This window comes from Motacilla alba, chromosome 5 (genome assembly GCF_015832195.1).
Source record: "Motacilla alba alba isolate MOTALB_02 chromosome 5, Motacilla_alba_V1.0_pri, whole genome shotgun sequence".
In the NCBI taxonomy this organism is placed as follows: Eukaryota; Metazoa; Chordata; class Aves; order Passeriformes; family Motacillidae; genus Motacilla; species Motacilla alba.
The window spans coordinates 52,574,855-52,594,336 of NC_052020.1; the positions used below are offsets into that span (position 1 = coordinate 52,574,855).

The following is a 19,482-nucleotide window of genomic DNA, read 5'->3' on the forward strand; positions in this document are numbered from 1 at the left end:
CATTTTTGTCTCTTAAGATGGACATGTTCTAGAAGTTACATGGCCTTGAATAGAAGCTTCTACCTCAAAATTGAGTGGTTAATAGAATTTTTTTTTGAAGTTGGATAGGAAAGCTTAATCCTTGGAATTTCATTGCATGCTTGGATATTTTCTTTACACAGTCAGGTATGCTGCATAAGCAATTTTAATTTTTTTTTCAGGGAATAAGACTGCATGTGTCTGTTAGTTTAGTAAAGCCTTTTTTAAGCATTTCTTCTAGAAGTGTTAACTGTGTTCGGTGTGGGCATTGGCATTGCAGTTAAAGTATGTCATTGGAAAGGGCCAACAAATTACCTGACACTGTTACGGTGAGATTGGGCAATTGATTCTATTTTTGGCAGCTAAGTGTATGCAAAATGCTTTAATTATTATTTCAAGCGCTCAAATACGAAAATTTACTCAATTTACTTTGTTACGATGCCTTGTTGACTTATTAGAGGTCATTCTATAGCTTGAAGACAGATCTTTCTCTAGCTCAATTTGTGTAAAGAATGGCACCCTCAGTGCATTGAAAGCATTTACAATTGAATGTGTCAACAATTTTTAGTATTAGACTGTTTCCCTTCTGTTAATTCTCCTGAAGTGGCAGCTGTATTTAATTTTGTGTTTAAAAATACCTTGTTTCAATCAATTGCTCAGAATTAGTTTGACTGGGCTTATGTATTAAGATCACATTTTGGAAAATGTGTCAGTAGTTAAAGCACATAATACTGAATGAAGAAAGAATCCTGTTACCCATAAGGCAGTGTAAATTCTTTTCCAAGAAGAGGCATGTACCTCTTTGCCTTGATGGAAGGGTTCCTGCTGACCAGTGCTTGTCAGGCTCGAAGCCCTGTCTGCTACTTCGCAGAGTGTTTCTGAAAATAGGTGGGTCTTGAAATGTACACACCTACATGGGTAAATCTGAGGATGCAGCAGGAGTTACTTGCTGAGTGAAGTCAGTGATTGATTGTGTTCTCAGTGTATATATAATTAATAATTAATTGTGTTCTCAGTGCTGTATAATTGTCTGCCTTTTTCCACTTGGGGTGAACAGAATGTCACATATTTGTAGGTTCTGCTGTAGAAATCTGGCTGCTTTTGAGGATGAAATATGTCCTTGGTATGAATAAGATCAAGTTCACCTACTTTTTAAAATAAGGGGCAAGGAAGAAAACCCAGAATATTTAAAATCTCCTACATTTCCTTCAGTTGGTGACTTCAAATTTCAGTGATTGTGTTAGTCACAAAAATGCTTTTTACCACTTCTTAATTTGGTGGAGTTTTGACTGGTTTAGATGTGCAGTTGAAAAGGCTAGACTCTGGAAATCCTGAGGAATATACATTATAATATATGGCAGGTGTACCAGAGGTGGGTTTTGACTGTCAGGAGGAATAGAAATGGGGAGGAAATAACTGGTGTATGGGACAGACAGGTGATTCATAAGTAGAATCCAGAAAAGTCCCTTCATTTGCATTGCTGTTTTCTAACCTGGAATGGTTTGAATTTCTGAATCTTGTTATTCTTCTGCTGTCAGCAAATTTCGCTGAAAACCATTAGATTTCCACCTAAGGGAAATTTCTTTGTTTATCCAGGTATATGGGATGATACCTCCCACTCATGGTGTATTAATGATTACTTGGAAGGGTTGTATCATTCTGGTGATTTAAGAGAGCTCCAGAGAGCTTTATAGTATTTTTTTTTTCATTTTGCTTAAAATTTTGCCCATTATTCTGTAAGCTTTTAATTTTATTAATGCAGAAAAGTACAGCATTAAGACATTAATAAATGATATAGTGAAGCTTATTTTTCCCTTCATATTCCCATATGTAATTTTCCAGTTGCATATGATTTTCTTTAAGATTGGAGCCTGATTTGGTACGTCATGTGCACAATGTTTATTCCTAATGACTGGCTATTAAATATCTTGTTTATTCATTGTGTAGCCTGAGGTTCATTTACTGCGTGCTGTTTTCTGAAGACAGAAAACCTAATTTTTGAAATAAAATATTCAGCTGTCCAAACAAAAAAAAAAAAAAAAGAATATTTTCTCACAGATGACTGAGGTCATGCTGTCCTCATTTTCCTCAGGCTGTACAGGCAGAGTTTGAAAGCTCACACACACGTATGTATACATAAACATTTCTGGGAGCCTGTTTTGAAATGCTTAAGACTCTTAAAATTCCAAGAGATTTAATTAATTAGGTTTATTTGTTTATATATTTAGTTATTACTGTTCCTTATCTGTTCCTTAACTGATTTCAGCTGCTGCTTAGATACTGATGTATCTGCAAGGTTTAACTGCGAGCAAGGAGCACAGTCCTGCCTTTGCCAGCCTTAGCCCCTCAGTGGGAGTTTTCTGTTGGTGATTTGCTTGCTGTTGCTCCTGGCTCTGACATTGCAGCAATACCTGCTCCTCTGTGACAGCCCTGCCTGCTTGCCCTGGATGGCTTTTCTCCTCATGGAGAACCTAAGGACAAGTTGCATTTACTGCATAACCAGGTTTTATTTTCGGAATATGTGTGTCCAGTGTATTCAGTGAGGCTGCAGGTTTATGGAAGTGAAAAAATAATTGGTTTTATCAGTAAAAATCTGTATAGTATGTGCATACAATGCTGCCCATGTGAGATTGTTCAGCCAAGGTTCATTATGGTATTTGCAGCTACCGGATGCTTGACTTCGTTACCATCATTGAATTTTTGGGGTTTATTTGTGTTTAATATACACTCAGTGAAATAACCTACGTTGCAAGCAGTCAGGCATCCTGTGTATGAATTTTTCTACATAGTTTTGCAGACTCAGACTTTCTGAGGAGTGTCTTAAAGGGGTTTGAGTGATGAAGTTGGATGTAGGCAGCTGTTGCTCATGTAGCCATTGTACAGATGGGTGAAATCCTGCTGAACCTTGCATTAAGAAATACCTGAGGTCTGGGGGAAATTGCTGTAGCTCTACACCTAAAATATTGTTAAAATTGGATCAGAAGCTATGTCCTAGTTTGTTTGCAATAGTAGCTGTTAAATACTTGGTGTTCTGTTCTGAACTGGGCTGAGTGAACTGTCTGTAGCAGAGCCAAGCTGGCACAGAGTTTGCTTTGGCAGAGAAGGTGGCATCAAAATCTTGAGAGTTTCCCTCTGTTGAGGGCTGTGTGATGTAGTGCCATGTTAAAAATCTCATGTAGTTTTCTGGGTTCAGCACTGCCTACTTTTTGGGTCACGAAATAAACACTTCCACGCCGCTATCCCTTCATAATGCTTAGATTTGCTGTGCCTTCATGAATTGTTGCGTAGGTAAGGCTTGCACGGGGCCCAGAGTTGAAGTCACTGTGCAAAATTGTAGTTTTTATTTTATTTTTAAAAAATCACTTTTGATGTTTTCAGAGCTTTTGTGTTTAAGTTCACCTGTGATTTAATAACCATGCAGTAATTGTTTACATGTTACTTTATTCTTTAGTGAATTTCATGTGAATTTTTTCACACTGTTTCTGTAGAAGAGACTTCTAAAAATCTCATTTCATTATATTTATATCATGATTAACGTTTCTTGTGTGTAACAGATTTCCATAAAATTCAGTGAATGCTAATTTTTTTTGCTGACCACCATCATTTCTTGGCTTACAGCCAAATTTTTTTCTTAAAAGCAGTGAGATGTTTGTGTTTCCTCCTGTCTACTTCCCCTGTCTCCAGGGAATCATGAAAGAATTACATGTATTTTCCTAATTGTACGTGTCAAGAACTAAAGAAACAGAGCTATTTCATTTTTGTTCAGAAGAAATTGTAGTCTTTCATTAGAAGAGAAATTCCTAGGTATTGAAGCCTTACAGGATATTTTGGGAGCTCAGTCTTTTTGGGTCTAAACAAAAAGATGCAATGTGGCATTTTCCTCAGGCTAGTATCTAAATGCATAGACTAATTTTTTTTCTGAAGTTTGTTCATTGAGGTAGTTCCTTCATGACATGGAGAACTTCCTGTATAATGCTGTTATTTCCAGAGATCCCAGAGACTTGTATTAGGAAGCATTTATTGATTTATCATTTCTTCCCTTTTCAGACTGCCAATCTCAGAGAACGTTGGAACTGAATGTGCTAAAAAATACAGACAGGCAGAGGAACAAGAGCTGAATGTAGCTGGAAATTATCAGCTTGTCTATAAACCAGGTAAAAAAATAAATAAAATTATTTCATTCCTACTGTAAATTCAGATATAGCTGTACTTTTTCTTCCTGTTGTCTTTATGCTGTCTCCCTCTCTAAATTGAATGTACTTGCTTGTTTATTGATTTATTTGCATTAGTTTTTTTGTAGATAAAACATGGTATTAAAAAAATCAACTTTTTTTTCTGGAAACTACAATGTATAATGCTGTTGCATAGGTAAGTGTTCATGCACCTGGCTTGTTGTATTGATAAATGTAGATGTAGGTTTAAAATGAATCTGCAAGGACAAGATGCCACTCATTAGATTCATGCCTTTGTTCTGTTTTCCCATTTTCTATTCATATTTCTCTGTGTACTTGATTGTTGCTTTGAGCTGCCTTTAGAGAGAATTTTGATTGCACTTCTTTCCTAGGAGCTCTGATAAAAGCACTGTGAGGCTGACTCACTTGTCAGGGCAGCTCAGCTTCAAACTCTTACTGTGCCCCTTAATTTCCAGATTTGTTAATGTAGCTGATTTCCTGAGAAAAGGACATTTATGCTTTATCTGTTCTGTGTATCATTCTCTTAATACCTTCTGTATACCTTTGGCATATCAAAATATGACAAATCAAGACATTTTCTAGAAATTACTGTCTTTCAGTGCATCTGCAAATTCTCTGGCCTCTGGAACTCAGGCTGATGAAGCCACATGGGATTTGTCATCAGCTGAGATGCAGTAGGGGCGCTTGGCCAGCTCACCATGTGCAGTGCACCTTGTCTTCTGTCCTAACTACAAAATACTGCCTCTTGTTCCCTTGATGTTACATGGAGTTTGTGGGAGAGGAAGTATTAAAAGGTGGAAATGGGGGAATAAAGAGACTGGAAGGAGCTTCTAGTGTTGTCATTCAGGAATGACATTTCCCTAGTTCTTCGTGTGCTTCACTAGCAACGGAGAGACAGCAACACGTTGAGTAAGATTAAGTTCTGTAGCTGTTTCTTTAATGATACAGTGGTATTGATTAATGCAAGGAAATACCATAGCTCGCTCATTCAGTGTCTTTTACCTACTAAATCAGAATCTTGTATAAAATAGACTAGCAACTTTAGCAGCACTAGTGGCCTGCATGACTTTGAATGGGACTGATGCTAGCAGTGTTCTTTCTGTAAAAGAAACAGGATTATAACTTAGGCTTTTTAGGAAATATTTCTGTGTAGTCATCTGGTACTTTATAAAATAAATACCTCTTTTCCCTTGGTTTATCCTAAAATATTTGTCCTTGAAATTTTACCTTCTCGTATTTACTCTTGTCTTCCAGTTGTAACTTACTGAAACAGCGTCTAGTTAGCAAACAACCATAAAATATTACTAAAGTATTGACATATTAGATAATCTCTTATTATTAATGCATTAGATATTTTCCTCAGTTTCTTGACCCCCTTCCTTCCCCCTGTTCTGTTCTTTGTCTGTCTCATTGTCTGGAGTCTCAGTTGCTTCAGGAGCTGTTCTGTGCAGTGTTGATGGCTGCCTGCTCTCATCAGTGCTCTGCTGCCAGCAGTGTGTGATCCTGTGGCAGACTCCAAGCAAACTGGATAGTGACAGGACTGGAACATTCCTACGGCATTCTGAGGCTGAGCTGCCAAATCCCACCTAGATGTAGAATAACATAACGTCTTCAGAAAATCCTGCTTTTTACTGCCCTTGACTTTGACTTACAGACAGACTCAGAAATACTGTGTTAGGATAGTAGAATAAAAAAGCTCAGTACGTGAGCATAAGAATTGTACTGTTAATTTTCTAGCTTATAAATGTGTATGTTTTCTGCATTTCAGACTGCTTTAATGCAGTATGCTCATCATTCAGATTTTAAGAGCTTCGAGATGTATTTGTAACTATCAGCTATATTGATCTGAAGGTTTTTTTTCATTAAGAACATGGGAACTGTCATAAATGATCAAGGATTTACCTAGACCAGGACCTATGAGTTGAGGTGTGTTGAATACAAATGTAGTCAAGAAATAACCTTCACAACATGGAAATGAGAAACTGATTTTTTCTGAAGGTTCTGAATTGGTACCCCTTTTGTAGCTTCTTTCTCTTGGAGTTGCTGTTCTGACTATAGGCAATATTTTCTGTGCAAATTGATAGCCTGTTTTAAATCTTGCACTTACTGAAACTGCTAGAAACATGTACTTCTTGTGCCTTGTTATTTGCTGAAGTTCTATTGAGTTTAAATCTTGTGCTTTCCAATTTCTTTGAAAGAGCATATGCTTTTATGCTGAGATGACAAACAGAAATGCCTGATCTGCTTCTGTGTTGGGGAAACAGATCATCAGGGAACTGCGTTTAGAGTTCTGGCTTCTGCAGAGCATGGTGGAAATGATACTACTGTGCAAAGGAAGTTGACGTGATTAAATAAAAGCAGAAGAAAATTCTTTGTCATAACTGTTACCCAAAACGAGTAGAGCATTAACAGTTCTTCCCTGTCCTACCAGGCTTGTTTCAACATTTGGTACTGGCTCTTCCAGGCTTCACACACTTCAGATTCAGTGAGGTCATGGGAGACCTTCCAGAGCTGGGTGTATGGGACACTTACCGCTTTACTCATCTTGTAGAAAATATGGTTTTTCCAAATTTAGGAATTCTGAACTTACCAGACTAGAGCTTTGTGCTTCAGAAAGCTTCTAAAATCCTTATTTACATGAATCTTTGTGTATGGCAGCTATTTTTTTTCTTTTTTTTTCTCTGTCTTCATGATTTTCATGCCTAGAAATGGGTATCTCTTGGAGGTCTTCCAGGTCCCACCTGAAGTAATTTCTTTCAGAGAAGAATAAATTTAAACACTGTTTCTGATATATAAGAAACTGAGTTTTTAAGTACCTTATATATTGTGACTTCAGAACAGTTGCATGCCAGGAAAATTAATCATAGCACAGATCCTCACCTCAAAAACTTTTGTATGTAAGATATGTGCAAGTTGAAGAGGACTGCAGTAAAGAAGTCTCACCAGAGAAGTATTTTCTTAGGAATTCTCTGAATTAAGCTTATCAAGGATCAATCAGCAGCACCTTTTTGTACTTGGTGTTTGACTGAGGTAGCACCATGTTCTGGGAAGTTCTTTTGCTTTTTGACTCAGTGTAGAAGCCAGTTGTTACCTGTGGCTTTCCTTTCCTATGAGCTTCCTTGCAAACTGTAATCACTTCTTGTGTTTGTAGCTCAGCAGAAGAATGATCAGTGATTTAATAAGCATCTCATTTTATTCATCTAACCAGTACTTTCAAGTATGTTCTGTTTTAAGCATCTCATTTTAATTGCTTAGTGGCAGGTAGCAAGATACACCTGTACAAACTCTTCTCCCGGAACTGGTGAATATAAAAATCTGATCTTATGTTAAAGGATCTCTTCAAATTCAATTCAGGAAACAGGTACCAGAGGGAGTACATCTGCTGTATGGGCTGTAATAACTGAGATACTAAAAAATTGCTCTTTCCATGGGCTCTGGACTGTTGTAGTCATTGTCATCTCTACAGGACTTTCATAATAATTGAAAGGGAAGTGAGCAGTCAAATTCATTTATCCCATAACTGAGTTTTCTGTTTCTTTTTTGCTCTGATGCTGAATAGAGAAATTAATACTATTTATTCTGAACTGGTATTAAAGCTTCTTATACAGTGAAATATATTACTTGTCCTAAACCAGCATGGGGGGCAGTTGCCTGCTTCCTCAATTTGTTGTTTTCAGATTGGAAGCATCCTTCACTCTATGTCAGAATCCAAGGTGCAGGTTAGAGGATGATACCTGACAGAGGTGTGCACTGGTTGGGTCAGTTGTCCAGTCCTAATAATGTTTTTCAGAAAGTAAAAGCAATTGAAAAATCAAAAGTTTTTGCCTCCTTTGCTGATAATTCCGTAGACCTGTAGCTGAGTTTTTAGATGCGTCTATATTGGCAGGAATGACCAGTTTTTCTGAAGACTAATTATCACTGGGGGATTTATAACATAGTGGATATGAAAAATAACCAAGAAAAACCCCAAGCAAACTCAGACATTTAAAGGTATATGGTATAGAGTCCCCAGTTGAATGGGTATTTAAATCAGTGGAATAACCTTTCATCAGGGTGTACATTGAAATGTTCTCTTCTGCAGCAGGTCTTCATGGTTCAGAACAATTTTCATGTTTAAAAAATAAAGGCGAAGTTCTTAAGGTCTTAAGATGGTTGTTCAATTTCCCCATCTCAATTTTGTTTTGTTTTTTACTAAGGATCATAATAGATTTCAAGTGGAGTTTATCCTCAGTTGGATAGAGTGGGGCATTTCCACTGATGCTTGGGTCATGTCAGTGTTCATCTCAAGTTGCCAGTTTGCTGAGGCCCAAAATTGTTCTGTCTCTGCAGACAAAAGTATCACAGCTGTGGTGTTATTAGTTCCCCAAGCAAACTCACTAATGTTTGTTTCAGTTTAAGCACAGAAGACATCTCTTGAAGAGAAAAAACCCAAACCATACAGTGTTCAGTACTTGCAGCATTTGCTAAATGCTTGTACGGCTGCCAGTTCTTAAATTCTGTGTGGTGATTGTGGCTAGCATTGGATCACCATTTTCTTCTGTTAGATTTTTTTTTCCTAGACACCTGTGCTTAGGAGAGAGTAAGATATTGCTGTCCTAGAAATGTTACATAAAAAGCAGTATTAAAAAAGTTGTGTTTTATAAGTGAAAAAAATATACATACAAAATTAATTAAAATTTTTAGCAGGTATGTGAATACTGGTAGCTGCTTCTTTGCTTCCGGTTTATTTCTTTGTTTTTAAAATAAAATTATTAATTGAATTTTAAGTTACTGATTTCTTACTAATACACTGGGATTTGTATTCTGTTACAGGGGATTATCATATGAATCCTACCTTTTGAATTGTTTGTGCCTCCCTCCTTATTCATAAGCACTATTAAAAATTTCTTTCTTCTTTTAACATTTTAACTTTTCAAAATTGCAATTGTTTCTTTGAAAACCTGATAGAGGTGGGAAGGTGATGTGGCTTTAGCAGGAATCTGCTGCTATTGGGATCTGTTCCCTGGCAGCTTGAGGTTTCTTCCAGCATTGGGCAAATCACACACAGCTATGGATGTCTCAGTTGTGACATGTTTGTGCCAGAGGGAAGCCAGGCAGCCTTTGTGCAGTGCTACTGTGGCAGAATGCTATATATATGCATTTTCTGGGAAATATATTTAGAACCTTGACCAAAAGTATTTTTAAAAGGACAGTTAATATTTCAAAGGGGTGCTGCTGTCAAGTTCTGATTTTGTTTGTGTTTAGTGGTGCTAAGTAGACCCTTGTGTAGTGATCACCTTTCACTGTTGCATTACAGAGTCCGGGTCAAAGAATTTTTCCTGTTGCAGAACGTAGCTTTAGGAGAACTGTGTTTCAAGTGCTTTATGAAACTGTCGTAGTGAGCTGTCCAGCTTTGGGGGCTTTTTTAAGCATTAGAATAACTTAATTTGTATATTCCTTGACACTTTGAGACAATTCAGGGTGGTGGAACACGCTGAGGTATGGCACAGAGCTAAGATGCTGTTCTGCCTGTGTCTGCGTCACTGCTGTCTGAGATTGTTACAACTTTTCCAAAGAAAGGGAGCTGTAACTGCAGTCAAGTACTTAGGCTGTAGCCTTTATTTTAGAGTAATTATTGCCTTTGTAGAAAGAATAATAGAATTCTGTCTCACTGCTCTATTAATTAGAGAAAAAAATGACATAAAAAGTAGTATAGGGTTTTATTATCTGTATGTAAATATCCATTTCACCATAATACCTGGTGAAACCCGTTTGAAATGGAAAGCATTTCTAGTTTTGATTTCATTATGCTATGGGTATTTTAGCTATTTGTTTAATTGTAACTTGCAAAATTATTGTTTACAGCAGTCTTGTCCAGGTTTTCCCCTTGTGCACCTCCAGACCTGTTCTTTTGTTTTGCATGGTCAAACTGACTGCAGACCTCTGAGCAGAAACTTAGGCTGGCACTGAAAGATTTTTGTTCTGTATTACCTGTGCTAATGAGGACTAACTTCTGCCAAGAGGCTGCCGAGTGTAGTATCACACAGAAAGGTCACTATGGTGCTTAGCAGATTTTAATGACCAAGTAGTAGAAATATAATGGTATTCGTGTCAAATTATTACAGGTTATTTTGTACTGTGAATCCAGTAGACTTTAAGGGGAACAATACGGGTACATGAATAAGGCATATTTTTTTCAGTATTGTAAAAAAATCTTGGGTATACAGGTAGAATTGGCAGCTGTAACGCAAACTGCAAAAATCCAGTTTTTTATATTAAGAGACAAATGTATAGAATTGTATACATCCTTTCCACTGATGGTGCTTTAAACAGAGAAGCCGTGTTTTTAAGAGTTGCTTCCACTAAAATAGCAGTTGCAAAAATACAGAAAATCTCTTCAGTCTACTAATACTAAAAAAATATTTATTTTATTAATACTTAAAGTATGTGGTTCACATTTTAGAGAAGCTAGGCTTCCAAATACTGTCATCATAATCTCCTGCTGGTCTTTTCCTTTCTCTATTGAAATGTTACTCTTGTTTATTTTTATGCTTAGGTACTTCATTGTCTCAGTGTGAATCTAGTGATTCAATTTCTGTACCAATAAGTAAGTGTAAATATTTGGATTTGCCTACAGCCAAACACAGGGAAAAGGTAATGTCAGTTTACTTTCTCTCATGGAATAAAGCTGAAAATAATGTTTTGTTGTGGCTTTGGGGTGTTTTTTTTTGTTCGTTTGTTTGGGTTGTTTTTTGAAAGGTAATTTCCTGTTTTGAACACTGTACAAAAATTATGGGTTTTTTACAAAACCATTGCATCAAATTTCTTAGAGGAAGAAATGCTGTTACACTTTGTAGGTGTTCATGTAAAATATGTTAATGTGTGTGTGCCCATATTCTTTTCTGTGGTCTTCTAATGCACTGTGGGATTCCAGTTATCTCTGATAGAAAAGATGGCACAGTGCTTGCTTTGTGGCTTGGAAGCTGTTGATATTTCAAATCTGTTTGAAACCTGTTTTGAGTTCTTTCATATGTTTATATGTTTGAGTTCTTTATATCTTTTAAAACTCATATAATTACGAGTTTTCTTGAAAAATTGTTTCAGATAGTGTCTCTCATACAAAACAATTCAGTTGTGGTTGTGGAAGGAGCGACTGGCAGTGGAAAGAGCACCCAGATTCCACAGTATATTTTGGATTATTGCATGAACCGGTCTATGCCCTGCAACATTGCTGTTACCCAGCCTCGGAAAATCAGCGCCAGCAGCCTTGCCAGGTGGATTAGCAAGGAACGATCGTGGAGGCTTGGTGGATTTGTGGGATACCAGGTATGGGGAAAATCCAAATTGTATTTTAAAATGCATTAAAAAGTACTGTATATTATTCCTTGATTACTTTTAAGCATATCTAGCATACTGAAGAAATGTTAGAGAATCTGCTTTTCAAGTGGAATTGCTGTTTTTTAGCTGTCTCTGCTCAATGTTTGTAATTAAATCAACTTGCAGATTTGAACAGCTGTAAATCCTGGTGGGACTCCCACCAGAAAATGTGTCTGCATCAGACAAGTCTACATTATTAATCACTGAAATTGTTGCAGGAGAACTATGTTCTGTGATTTTTCCTTTCATCTTCTTAAGTAATACACTTTATATGTTTGACTTTACTACATTTACTTGTCAACTCTGTCAGCACTTTAATGCATTTATGACCAGTTTTTTTTGTAAACAATCTGTTGTTCTTTTTTAACCTGTGAAAAACTCAAACTAGTTTTTCTTCTTAAATCTCTCTCCTCCTTTTGCTTTGTTCAACTCAGCTTCAAGCTCAGTTCTGTCCCTCTGTTTAAACTTGATGTCACATTCCTCTTTTGACACAGGTCCTGGTGCTCTGATCAGCTCCTTGTCAGTACCCACGCTAAGCTGGTGTGGTGGTGGTTTCATTGTTGGTTAGGCCACAGCTGTCTCTGGATGAGCTGCTCTGGTTCCTCAGGCCAATGGGTTTACACTGGTCTTGACAGTGGGAGGGATGTTCATGGAGAATTGTCTGCTTCTGGAGTCCTTTGCCCAGAGCAGTATTTGTTGGGCTCTTCTTCTCTGCTTCATTCCATTTCTTGTTGTTTCTTCCTTTCTTCCTTTCTTCCACTTAGGGTAGTATGTATATGTTTGCTAGCGTGCATTTAGAGATTTCTGTTTCTTCATAGGTCTGCAGCTTTAGGTTGCTTCCTAATATGCTACATATGGTGCTTTTTATGTGTGTTAGGTGTTCTTTGTTACCCATAAATCTAACCCCTAACCTGACAGTTCTCAGGTCTGGAGGGGTTTGATTTTTAACTGAGAGTGACAGAGCTGTTCATAGCGTGGACTCATGTGTCAGGCTTCTGCTTCATCTGTTATCCCATATCTGTTTTCTTCTGTGCCACATCATAAACATGACAGCAATAACCAAAACACCAGTGTTATCAACATTATTCTCATACTAAACCCCAAAAACACAGCTCTGTACCAGCTACTAAGAGAAATGAACTCTATCCCAGCTGAAACCAAGACAGTTATATATGTTGTTTGTGTCAAAATGGTTTATATGTAAGGCCTTTGTGATTTTTGGTACTTTAAATTAATTAGTCATAAATTGCTAAATTGATTCATTAGGCTAGTGAGTCTCAAAGACTTAAAATGACACTGTGCCTCCAGACTGTCTTCAGGACAGTCTATGTGGTTGTGCTGTGCTTGTCTCACCAGCACTTGTGTGAGCTGAGCAGAAACAGGGAAATGGTGGAGTGCACATATGTCTGCTCTGGGCTGATGTAAAGCTGCACAGGGTGGTCACGGCTCTGCCTTCCTGGGTAGGTTACACCTGAGATAGCTAAAGGTACATAAGTATATTAGAAATCAAAAATCTGTTTCATCCTGGGTTGTAGAACCTTTCTCTCAGGAGTAAGTTGCCTGATGTTGGTCATGACTTAAACCTCTTTCCTTTCCCATCCTGTAAGCAAACTACATTTTGGCAAAATCTTTTTCTTGCTCTTTATATCAATGGAAAGGATGGTGTGTATGTGTGTGTATATATATATATATATATATACACACATACCTTTAGAAGTCTCTGAAGAATTCTGTCTAAAGTCTCCAGCAAGGAATTTTGTTACTTGATTAAACTTCAGAGTTTTAAATTTTTTGGAAATTTCTCCCAAAGAAAAACCAATTAATTGATTCTGGTAAGAACACTTGTGTATGGAGACTTGTGCAAGTTGGTATAAATAATTTTGGTGGCTTTACACTGTGTTTGATTTTGGAGTTCTTTCATGTACATGCTTCTGTAACTGCAATAAATGAGTTTCCAGCTAGTATGTATTTTTCTTACTGTTATTAGTTAAGTTTAGAGAATGTTTCGACAAAGGAGACGAGGTTGCTGTATATGACAACTGGAGTTCTTCTTCAGAAAATCGTTTCTGCCAAGAGCCTGACTCAGTTCACACACATTTTCATTGATGAAGTAAGTTGCTGGAAGTAAGTTTAATTTTCAAATTAATAAAACCTTCTCTTTTTTCTCTTACCACGCAAGAAAAGAGAAATGCAGACATCTACTTTTAAAGATATTTTATATAAGTTGTCTTAGGTAACACTTACTGAGATAGGCTTGTCACCATTTCTTTGAGCACCAAGTTTGGAATTGAGGGTGTGGGGGGTTTTTGAGAGTCCTTAATTTTTAATAGGTGCCTTGAAATGTGTTTTGAAATCCGTCTTGTGGAATTTAAGAACCTGTCCAGCTAGGCCTGTCAGGAGGAGGCAGCTACTTTTCGCTCACTTGGATATTGAAAAGTCTTTATTCTTCAGGGGTGTCCTGAAAAATATCTCTGTGAAAGTTCTGTCTCCTGGTTGTGGGTACAGCTCACTCATGAGGATTCATTATTGTTGCTGTGACTTCACTAAGAAGCTAGAGAAAATACACTTGTAATTTGTATGTTTTTACGTATGTATGTGCTTCTTTTATGTGGAAAGAGCAATATTTGACATTTAATCATAGTCAGATGTGAAATTGTGCTGTCACAAATCATGAATGTAAATGACATGTAGGATGTATGACATCTTGGGATGTAGGGATACAGAAGGGGGTTTTGGGGTTTTGGGTGTTTTTTTTTGAAGAGTGATTGGTTGGTTGGTTTTTGGGTTGGCTTTTTTTTGTGTTTTGTTTTAGTTTGAATTTTTTATAAGTGCTGTTTTTATTTTTTATCCTGTTACTGGTATTGTAGCTGAGAGCTGCTTGTATTCTTGGATATTTGAGGATCAGGGAGACAGTAGTTAGTGTACCATTAGACTATTACAGTAACAAGCCTGTCATGACTGCACTTGAGATGGTACACTGGAAAAGATTGAGCAAGTAGTTACATTTTTGTATAAGGAAAATTTAATACTTCCTTCATACAGAAAAAGAACAAAAAACCCCCGAAGCCTAAGGAATTGTATCAGTGGCCTTCATGGGAAAGATTTGAGCGCTCCAGTGTATTAGCTGGAGTGTTGGAAACCATAACATTTCCTTTAGTAAGGAAATACAAGTTAAATGTAGATTCAAAAGCTGAACCATAGAAGCTGCACACTTAAAGTTGTTACTGTTCCTTTAGTTTTAAGATTTATTCATTACGTATGACAATGAATGACTAAAGTTTTCTGGCCCCTTACATAGGAGAATGGGTTTATGCAGAGGTTTTTCAAACTTTGTTTTCTTGGCTGCTGTAATTTGAACTGATGTTATTGGCTTGTACCACTTCTTTCAGCAGCATCCCTCTGTCAAGACTGTTGTGTATTTTTTGCTTCTCCAGCCAGGGTTCTGGTCCCTCCTGTTGCCCGTGTGCCACCTTTTCTCCCATACCTACTACAGAGATTGTGGAGAACATTCAGTTGTTAAAAACAGTGACTGTGGACTCAAGACTGTGGACTCAATCTTTTTAATTGCAGGTTTCATCTCTCTGTGTACTGCAGACAGTTAGGAGCATACTTAAACATACTTAAACATACTTAAACAAACTGAGAAACAAAAGTCTTGGTTCTCACAGCGAGACCTTACTGTCAGCCTGAAAGCTACCTTAGCTAAATTTTTTTTTGTAACAGGACAGCATTGACTATGTCTTAATGTTTACATTATATTAGAATATGCTAATTAGCTTCCAGGACATGAATGACTTGTGAAGGCTGAACTCCAAAAAAAAAGCTGCTGCACTTAAAAGATTTAAACTGTAATTCGAGAAAGGGATATGGTCATCATGGATAATGTTGGGAAGAAGTATTTGCTGAACTGTAAGGAGCAGGCAGAAGGCTTGGGTGCTAGGATATATAAAGAATTGGGTGTAAATGAATGTTTTAGAAAGCAGTTGTGTATTGGATCATAGCTGGAAGCCATTGGGAATGAGGCACATCTATTTGATTTGCTTAGTTTTCAGACGAACCAAAACAGTCCCTGGATCATTTGGGATCCTACCAGTATAGTTGATTTACCCAGCATCAGCATCATAGACTTCATCTGTTACTGTCAGCTCTAGTACAACCAGTGGTTAGAGCTCAAGATTGATTTTCTAGTCATTATTCTAGATTTTAACTTCAGAGTGGCATGATTTTCACAAAGGGTTCTGTAGTCATCTGAAGACTCTTGTTGGGATTTTAAAGTGTTCTTAGCATGTCTAGGCTCAAAAGGTGTGTGCTTTCTTCTATGAAAATGTATTGTTATTCCAAGTTACAAAATAAAGCATAAAATTGAGTAGGAAAGTAAGAGATTGTCAAAAAGAAGAGGATGAATTAATGAAAATTAAATTGTGGATAACGTCTTCCAGGTGCATGAGCGTACAGAAGAAATTGATGTCTTGCTCTTGGTGACCCGTAAACTGTTGTGTACAAATTCACAGTCTGTAAAGGTGGGTTCAAACTGAATTCTGCTTTTTTTCTTGCCAGAAAATTTTTGCATGTCTTTTATCTATGAAGGCCCTATTTTAAGAAATTTACCATTAATTACTATGTTATTACTTTTTACTAAAATATTTTTTAGTTTGCCACTCCTCATAAGTAAGCAAGCTAAGGGGCATTCTTTTCCTGGCTGCTGTAATGTGTTCTGAGAGACTTCTTTTTTTTCCCCCCTCATGTTAAAATGCATTAGTTTCTAAAGCCTGCTTAAGGCTAAAAAATGCACGAGGGATATTTGACTAGAATTACATATTGGGTATTGAGGGCAGTGCTTATTCTTGGTTAAAATTGTAGCATTAACTCCTGGAAATACTGAGCCTTTTTGTTTAAGTGGGATGACATATTTGAAGAAATAGCAAAAGACCAGAAAGGCTGTACTGTAATTTCTGGGCAGAACTGGTAGTAAAATTCGGCTGTTTTTCTCTGCATGTTGGGCAATTCTGCTTTGTACTAAAGCAGAGTTCACAGACATTTAGCATGACGTGTTTAGTCTTTGGGGTCTCAAAGTAATGAACTGTTGAAATGTTAGAAATTTTAAAAAAGTGGTGGAGTTAGGCTAACTCAGTATCTTTCTGTGCAGCTGTTTGGGACTGCAGATACTCTGAGAGACTGCATGTCTCTTAAGTGCTTTAAGATAATGGTTTAATGTGATTTTTTTCCTGTTCAAAATAAAGTCTAGGTTGGCTGGTTTATTTGCCATTGGAAGGAATGATGTGTTCTTATGTGCAGTCCATCACGTTGATTCAAACTTGGTCTTTAGGTCTTCCAAACATGCTGTCACTGAAAGTGCCCTTTCATTTGGCATAGGACATGGCTGTGCACTTCACAGCTTTCACTTTTTATCTCTTTGCATGCTGGTTTCGATTTTAGAGAAAATTCATATCTTTAGATGTAGAGACAATTATGTGAAACTATTCAGCCATTTTTAGCCCTTGGCTCTGCCTATTGAGAAGAGCAATAATTTGATCAAACTGAGTTTGTGCAAAGTTTGCCCTTTATTCTGATTATTGGGTTGGTTTCAATGGCAGAAATCCCTACAGGCCCTGTCATCTTTTCTGTTAGAAAACGTTTTTCTTTAAGAGGTTCCTGTCAAATTTTTCATTTTTCTCTGTAGTTCCATTTCAGTCTCTTGAAATTGTCACTGAAAAATTTTATCCCCTTTTTATCATTCTCTGCAGTTGTTTCTGCAGATGACAGGTTTTTAATACTGTACAAATCTGAGAGAGACCTATATTTGAGAGAGTGGAGGGCTGTCCCTTTGGATTTTTTTATGTTGACGAAGGGGGAATGCTTGATCTCAGTTGCAGGTTTTGAGCAGAGTGGAATGGGCTATTCAGTTTGAATTTATATACTAAGCCCAGTGTCTCTTACTTCATTCCTTTTCAGCCCCTTCTGAAAAACTGTAAAGGAAGGGAGCTTTGATGTGGCAAATTCATTTAGATAATTTAAGGTTCTCCTCCCATCCTCCCTGCTTTCATGAAATAAAAGGGTGCAAGGATGCCTGTTTAAGAGAGGAAATGAAACATATTTAACTCAGGGTGGTATGAAATGCACGTGAGCTGTTAGTTTCCTAGTTTGGAAGTTGCAGACCTCAGAAGCAGCAGGTAATTCAACATTGCATGGACTAACAGGAGTTAGTTGAGTGATTCTCATGTACTGAGGACAAGATCTACCTGCTGAACTAACCAATTTAAATTATGCTGGATTTTCTGGCAGATTGCTGCTGCAGATTATTATTTTTAGATCACAGAGCAGAAGCTGGATTGTTCTGAGGTTGATCTTGCTGGGATAGGGTTGTTGAAAGAAAACCTGAGACTGAGAGCAGCTCTATTGGGTCAAACCAAACAGTGCAGTTTCCATAGTGACTAGTAGCAGTTCTTGGTATCATCTAGTGGGTCTTTGGACATATCTGTGTTGTAGAAGTGGTTTGGACTGCTTGATCTTGAGCTGTCTTCTTTGATTACCATCTGTAGTGATGTGTTCATCTGCCACGTTGGTGATTCGTGCTTGTGGAATTCTTGCTTCAGGAGTGCATCAAACTCTTGGTTCAGCTATGTGACCCTTCAGGCACTCTGCTAAGAATCTGTCACTTCTTTCCACTTTGGAAGGATTCCACACAGATTAGAGTCCAGATTAGAAAGATTGTCTAGAAGAAGGGGTAGTTTAATATTCCTTGCCTGTAACTGCAGATTTAGATTAAATTTTGTTTTGATAGCTTTCAGAGAAGGTTACATTTAGCCTATTGCCCTGGCATAGTCACTGTCTGTTGAGCCATGGGACAGTCCATGCTGTAGTGGGACAGATTTCATGTATTTGCAGAATTAGGTCCTTTCAAATTCCTCCTTTCAGGATCACGTTGGAAAACTTCATGGTTTAGCCTGCACTTTCCACGTGTTCCTTGTGCCTGAGCACAGTGGTGCAATGCCCTCTTCATTAGTTTGCCTTCCTGTCATTTTGTTAGGGGGATGCTTTTGTGTTTTACAGCATTTCTGGTTTGGTTAGTGGTGAGATCTTTATCGAGAGTACTGTATGTTTTTGGTTGAATTTTCACCATGTTCTGCCCTAGGCATTCTAGCCCGAGCCATTCTCTTACAGGTGCTTGCCTCTCTCCACATGCTGAATAGGTTATCTTAAGCATTTAGTTTGATTGTCTTAAATGTACTTAGGTTACCTGTAGTAACCAGGATTAGATCATTTAATATGAGGAGGAAATGGAGAGTCCCATGTAACAGGACAATTTGTGTTAAAATTAATGCTTTACATCTGCTGTACATTTTTTTAACAGATAATATTGATGTCTGCTTCCATCAACTCTAAAGAATTAGCTGATTACTTTGCACTTCCAGTTCACAATGGTTTGAATCCAGTCTGCATATTTAAGGTGGAAGGCAGACCTTTTGCAGTTGAAGAATATTATCTTGATGATTTGAAGGACATTTTTGATTTACAGGTATTGTAAATATAATTTCATTTTTTTTCAAAATAATAAAGAAATTTGAATAGTCAATTGAAAACTGTGTAATAAAATGACATATAGCCACTTTTATATTGCAGTTCTAGGTAAGAATTAATAGATGATGATAAAACAGGAGTCTTCTTATGAGCAGACTAGTTTCTTTCATGCAATAGAAACGTTTCAGTAGGATGAGGCAATTTGTTTGATAGTTGCATTCAAAATGAACAGTATAAAAAAGTCTGTGGAAAGTAACATAAATAGATTTACTGATCTGTTTGAATATAGCTGACAAAATCAGGGAATATTTCCTGGGTTGGTTCACGTTGTTGTTATGAATCAAAGGCAGAAACTGCTATGAAATGAAGAGAAAACAATCATTTTTTTATTAGAACT

The 19,482-nt window shown here is 37.2% G+C and overlaps 1 protein-coding gene across 5 annotated transcripts in view; it reads left to right on the forward strand.

The window, feature by feature from the left end:
• TDRD9 (tudor domain containing 9) overlaps positions 1–19,482 on the forward strand; it is a 70,632-nt gene that overhangs the window by 14,420 nt on the left and 36,730 nt on the right. For 4 of the 5 annotated variants that reach the window (XM_038137497.1, XM_038137493.1, XM_038137496.1 and 1 more), the window contains exons 2-7: positions 4,066–4,172; positions 10,747–10,844; positions 11,295–11,516; positions 13,555–13,677; positions 16,007–16,087; positions 18,919–19,083. In XM_038137497.1, coding sequence (XP_037993425.1) covers positions 4,066–4,172; positions 10,747–10,844; positions 11,295–11,516; positions 13,555–13,677; positions 16,007–16,087; positions 18,919–19,083 — 796 coding nt within the window. Of the gene's footprint in view, positions 1–28; positions 166–4,065; positions 4,173–10,746; positions 10,845–11,294; positions 11,517–13,554; positions 13,678–16,006; positions 16,088–18,918; positions 19,084–19,482 lie in introns of those variants that run through there. The other variant, XM_038137495.1, reaches the window with a different exon arrangement.